The sequence below is a fragment of the Dromiciops gliroides genome, chromosome 6 (genome assembly GCF_019393635.1).
Source record: "Dromiciops gliroides isolate mDroGli1 chromosome 6, mDroGli1.pri, whole genome shotgun sequence".
Taxonomy (NCBI): domain Eukaryota; kingdom Metazoa; phylum Chordata; class Mammalia; order Microbiotheria; family Microbiotheriidae; genus Dromiciops; species Dromiciops gliroides.
In genome coordinates, this window is record NC_057866.1 from 3,401,773 (window position 1) to 3,407,772 (window position 6,000).

The following is a 6,000-nucleotide window of genomic DNA, read 5'->3' on the forward strand; positions in this document are numbered from 1 at the left end:
TGTTCTGCCCGTGCCAGGAGGTGCCGCATGGTGCCAGCAGAGTGCAGTCACCTACCCAGGAGATCACAGAGCCACTGATGGGTACCGAGGGAGGGCATCGGAGTCCTGATACATCTGAAGGAAACCAGCGTGCATGGTCTGGCCACCCACTAAAAGCAGGTCACAGTTGACCCTGACTCAACATGGTCAAACTGAACGGTAGCCTGGTGAGTAGTGCCATCCCGACAGCGTGCCCCAGCGCAGCCTCGCCTCACCAAGCAACCTGGCCCAGCCTTGGGGTGCTTTTGTCCTGTAAAACGCACAGCTCTGACTCACCACAACACCAAAGGAAAGCCCATGGGAGGGTGGCCATCTGGGCCTTCTTCCTCATTCCACAGAATGAGGAAACAAGCTTTCTGGGCCCCTGGGAAAGCTAACGGCTCCTGCCCAGAAGCCAGAGACTTTCAAGACAAAGGAAGGTGCAGGGCTTCCCCCGGCTTTGGATAGACTTCTCCCGTACCCAGGGGCCAGTCAGCACCACCCTGGAGCAAAGGACCCTGGGAATTCTTGGCCTGGCTTTTGGGTCAAGAAATGCAAAAACTTCATGGAAAAAGAAGCCGCTGCTTTTCCTTCCTACCCCTTCTCCCCCTTCCTCCTCTCTCCTCTTGCCCCCTCTTCTTCTCCTTTGCTCCCTCCTCACTCTCAGACCTGCTTCCACCCATAACTCTCTGCTACCTGGAGTGATAATGTCCTGGCTCCATTAGGAGAAGCCACTAGGAGCCATTAGGAGAGGCAGACCCTTCAGAGTGCTGGGCATGTCAGAGACCTCCTGCCTGGATGCCCCCAGGCCACACCCTATACCTGCAGTTTCAAGGACGCGCCCTGTGGCTCCTCCAGGATATGGGTTTATTTGTGGTCCTTATGGGATGCCCCTGGTGTGTCAGGCAGAGACACCATTCTTTTCACCAGAATGGTCTCCTGAGAAAGCTTTGATATCCCTGCTCCTAACCACTGCCTGCCTCAGCCCCTACACCAGTTACGGTCAGGGGACCTTGTGTTTATAGATCCTCATGTATCCCTGTATCCCTCTGAGCCCTCTCCATCCTGAGGAAAGGTCTTGGGATGGTCTCCAGCGGTGGATCCGTAAAACTGTGGCCCCTGCCATTCCTGGAGGGGGTGCCCAGACCACGAGGGGTGCCTGACTACTCTGACCTCAGCAACTGAAAAGATATCTAAGGAAACCTCCAGGCAGCCACTGTGGTCATGGACAGGATGACCTTAGACTGTTTACTGGCCGGGGAATGCAGGAGTGTGCAGGGCTCAGAATGCTTCCGGCTGCTCCCTGCCCTGCACCCATCTGATCATTGCCTGCATCCTTCTGTGTGAACCTCGCATTTGTTTAATTTTTTTGTGGGGGGGGGGGGCAATGAGGGTTAAGTGACTTGCCCAGGGCCACACAGCTAATAAGTGTCAAGAGTCTTAGGCCACATTTGAACTCAGGACCTTCTGAATCCAGGGCTGATGCTTTATCTACTGCGCCACCTAGCTGCCCCGAAGCTCGCATTTGTAAGGTCACTTCTCTAGAAGCTTTCGCTGAAGCCCCTGCGACCCTCGGACGGTGCCCATACACCTTTCTCTCCCTCTCTCCTTAATGGATACAGACATCTCCACACCCCATTTTTCAGCCTTGAAGAAGCTACAGAAGATGGATCTTCACCTCTTTCTCCCCAGAAATAAGAGAAGGAGGAATGTTGTGCGATTGCAGTGGGACCCCAAGAAACCTAAAGATGGCCACGGTGTGATAAGCAATACCAAGGCAGAATATGGATGCTGCCTATCCTCCTGATGTCTTATTCAAAGATCCCTCCTTTCCCTCCCCTTTATTTTGTAAAGGTACAAAAGACCAGGTCTTCTCCCACTTAAGTACGACAGCTTTCCATAGAGATCGGTCTCCTGCCCATATATTCCTCTCTAATAAATAATTTTATTTTTAAAAATCAAAACAAAAAAACCTGTCAACCTCAAGTTCCCAGCCCCCAGCCCCCACAAGTCCGGTGTCACCCTGAGTCCTTTCTACCCTTACAACATCTCAGCCATGGGCGCCCTTCTCTCTACTCACACATCCACCCCCTGGGCCAGGCCCCGTGCGAAGGGCTGGGGATACACAGAAAGACAACAACCAGTCCCTGGCCTTGAGGAGCTCCCAGACTAACAGAGGAGACAACTGGCAAACAGCTACAGGCTGGAGATACCCAGAGGGAAGGCACTAGAGTGAGGAGGGTCAGTTAGTGATGCAGGAGGCAAAGAAAGGGTTAACAGGAAAACCGAAGACCCGAGCTCTAATTCAGATCTGAGCTCCAGGAGGGACCCCAGCAAATGGGTAACTTCATGAATACAAGTCAGGGCCTGGGTTCTCCTTACCCACATTAATCAGGACTCAAAACAAGAATAGAAAGGAGCAGGTCACAGAAACCTTAACTATAACAATGATACACAGATATATCTATATCTATATCTATATGTATAGAGATATATAGACATAACCTATATCAGATTACCTGCTGTCTAGGGGAGGGGGGAGGGAGGGGAGGGAGGGAGAAAAATCTGAAATTGGAAAGCTTGTATAAACAAAAGTTGAGAACTATCTTTACATGTAACGGAAAAAATAAAATACCTTATACATTAAAATAAATAAATAAATATTGATGCAAAAAAAAAAACCACAATGATACACAGACAGGGCAAAGAATTTCAAACTGATAAATGAAGATATTTTGAAACTGGACATGGGGATCAAAAAGTGACATGCGCAGAAAAGGCCAAATTTGTCCCTAGATTCACCTTATGATGTGTATACCCCAAAAACACACCTCCATGGAAAGAAGTCCCCACCTCGGGGGTTGGCTCAAGCCCCCAGGAACTCCAAATTAGTATAAGCCCTCCCCTGTACCTCCCTAAGGTGGACATTATTATGATGAGACTGATAATCAATTTATCCATACTATAAATATAACTGTCTTTCTTTCCCTATTCAAGAGATACCTTTCCACTTTTAGGGTTCTCTCCCTGTGGTCACCCACAGTATTGCAATAAAACTTGGGGAAACTGAGTCACTGAGTCTTGTCGTTCTTTTGGGACAACTCACGATCAATTTGACCCCAATTCCATCCCACATCATTAGGAAAGGCCATCTGGAGATGGCAGGGGCTCCCTAGCGCCTCCAGCCTCAAACAGAAAAATCCTCTGGGTGGCTTCTAAAGGGGAAGGGAAGGGAATAAGCCCATCTGCCACGCACTATGCCAGGCCCTCATCCTATGCCAGGATCTCATCTGATCTTCACAACCTGCTACAAAGCCCACTCTACAGATGAGATCACTCCTGAAGACCAGCTCTCAGAGATCCTGGATCCGTGGGTCCCAGGCAGGGCCAAAGGGGTGCAGGACTCCATGCCCAGCAGTGGGCCCCTCCACCCATGCTGGGACACCCTCTCTACCTCCTTCCTCTTGGCTCTGTCCCCCGAATAACTGACAGGGCTGGGCCCCATTAGCTTCCCCTGCACTGCAAAGGGGACCATCTCCTGAAGTTAGTTTCCCCCCAGGCAGGGGCTTCTAACTTCAAATAAAGAGTAGGGCGAAGAGAAAGTGGGGGAAGGTGAAAAATCCACATTCACACTGCCTGCCCACAGGCCTCCGGAGTGGGCTTCACTTAAGTCATGTCACTTTTCAGAGCCCCGCTCCACAAAGCTGGGCCAAGGAGGCTTCAGTTAATGAATAGGGAGCCTGGCATGAGCGCTCATAAAGCCAAGCAGGGAGCTTTTATGGGTATACCTGAGGCTCTCCCCTCCTACTTGCCTGAATTGCCCCCTTGATGGTTCCGTGAGGCCACATCCTCTCATTAGCACCCACCTGCCTCACAGCAGCCTTTCCCCCCCTCCCCCGCCATGAATCAGGCCAGCTTCTAACGCCTCCACCAGGGCCCTGCCCTCTCCTCCACCCAATCTCAGCATCACTGGAATTCCTATTCAACCTGTAAGGCCACCTCCTCCAAGAAGTCTGCCCTGAACCTCCCTAGTCAATTTACTTCCTCCCTCCACCTCCCCCAGAACCTGGGCCTCCTGGAAGGGGCTGGCGCGTACTATGGTCAGTCTTCTAGGGGGCAGATCTCCTCTCCCTTCTGCCATGGAGCCCAGGGCCATGGGCACAGGTTGGCTAAGCACCGAGGCTCGCTCACCTTGCCCTTTGCGCCTCCCCGCACATACCTCCTGGCCACCCCAGGAACAAAAGGCTCCATCTGCAGGCTCGTGCCCAGCTGTCCTCCTCCTGCGCCCCCCCTTCCTTTCAGCTCCTGCTACAAGGCCCTCTCCTCCAGGGAGCCCGCCTCTGTTCATTATCTCTCTCTGGTGGCCCGGATTTGTTCCCGCGTCTCCCCCCTTAGACTGTGGGCTACCGGGCAGGGACTGTCTTCTGCCTTTTTGTATCCTTAGGACAGTGCCTGGCACACAACAGGGACTTAAATGCTGACTGATTGATGGGGGATAGGTGCGAGGGCTGGAAAGGGCCAATGAGCACAAAAGGTGTGAGTGGGGAAACTGAGGCCCAGAAAAAAGGCAAGGACAGACCTGTGATCTCTGGGATGCAGTGAGACCCCCCCCCCTTTGGTGAGAGCACTCACTAGCTATGCACACACACACTTCCCTTCAGGGGATTCTGGTGGGGGGGGTCCAGAAATCCCCTCCTGGGTCACTCAGCACCCTGCCTGGGGAGAAGGCCGCTGATCACGATGGTCGCACAAAGGGGAGGAGGGGATTAAACCCCAGTCTCAGCCTCCATCCTCTAAACGCGAGCCCCACCCGGCCCCTCCTGAGCATCCTCAATGTGGCGCCCCGACCCCCCCCAAATCTGGGGTCTCCGCCATACACCGTAAGTGCAACCCCTCTGGGAGCTCCCACACCCAGCAGGGCTGCGGGGCTTGTTCCTCCCGAGGCAGCCCCCGCCCCAGGCACCAGCCCACCCCCCAGCCCCTGCGCCTGGGTCAGAGGACCCACCTTCCTCGTCCCACACACGGGAGATCTGAGGCCAGAGTGAAGAAGGGGTGGGACCGAGCCTCCTCCCGGGCGCCCCCTCAGCCGGAGGCCACAGATGGGTAGACTGAGGCCCAGGAAAGGCAGGCCCGGGTTCAGCCCTCGGCTCCCCCTCCCACAAGCACGTGCCAGCTCAGCGCCACCCCCCCCCAGTAAAATGGGGAGACCCACCGGCTGCGCCCCAGAGCTGGGGTGGCGCTCACGGCCAGGGCTGCGAGGTTGGGGTGCTGGGGCACCCCGAGGAGGACGCTGGAGGAGGGGGACATGCAGCTTGCCCCTCTCCTGGGACCCCCCCAGACAGACGGACACGGGGCTGCTCCCTGCCCGGCCTCCCGGCCGCCCCGCCCTGCCGTACCTCAGTTGCCCCCGACCCCGGCTCCGGCTCCACGTACCTTGCTCGCCCCCCGCGGCTCCCGCCATGGCCCGGACTCTTCTCCTGCCCTGCTCTCGGCTTCACGTCGCGATCCCCACCGGCCCCTCTGCCCCAAGAGCCACCAGAGCTGATGCAACCCCGGCCCGGCTCCGGAAGTCCCGCCCCGCCCCGACAGCGCCGCTTCCGAGACACCCTGCGTTGCCTGGCAACTCTGCGACGCCTCCTGTAGGGTGGAGAGAGGATGGGGGAGGGGTGGGAATGCCGCGAGGGATGCCGGGAAGTGTAGTCTTAGACTAGAGTCCGTCACCAGCACGCCCCGCCCCGCCCCGCCCAGTGCCCCACTGTAGCTTTCCTTGTGGGAAGGAGAGGGGGAGTTATCTGTCCCAGGGTCCGGCCTTGCCCTTCATCCCTTAAAAGTTGGGGGAAAAGAGGAAACAACCGTCCAAAGGAGAGCATCGAACAGTTTATCGAGTATCTACCACATACCAAGTGCTGTGCTAAGCATGAGACAGAAAGAGCCAAAAGACAGGCCCTGTCCTCAAGGAGCCCACAAACTAATGGGAAAGAC

General features: G+C 55.4%; 1 protein-coding gene across 3 annotated transcripts in view; it reads right to left on the bottom strand.

Moving 5' to 3' along the window:
- CARS1 (cysteinyl-tRNA synthetase 1) overlaps positions 1 to 5,584 on the bottom strand; it is a 38,023-nt gene extending 32,439 nt beyond the window's left edge. For 2 of the 3 annotated variants that reach the window (XR_006353589.1, XM_043971409.1), the window contains exon 1: positions 5,452 to 5,576. Coding sequence is in view for 2 of the 3 variants with exons in the window: in XM_043971409.1 (XP_043827344.1) it covers positions 5,452 to 5,479 (28 nt within the window). In the remaining variant the exon portion in view is untranslated. Of the gene's footprint in view, positions 1 to 5,451 lie in introns of all 3 variants that reach the window. The other variant, XM_043971410.1, reaches the window with a different exon arrangement.
- Between the last annotated feature and the right edge of the window lie 416 nt (positions 5,585 to 6,000).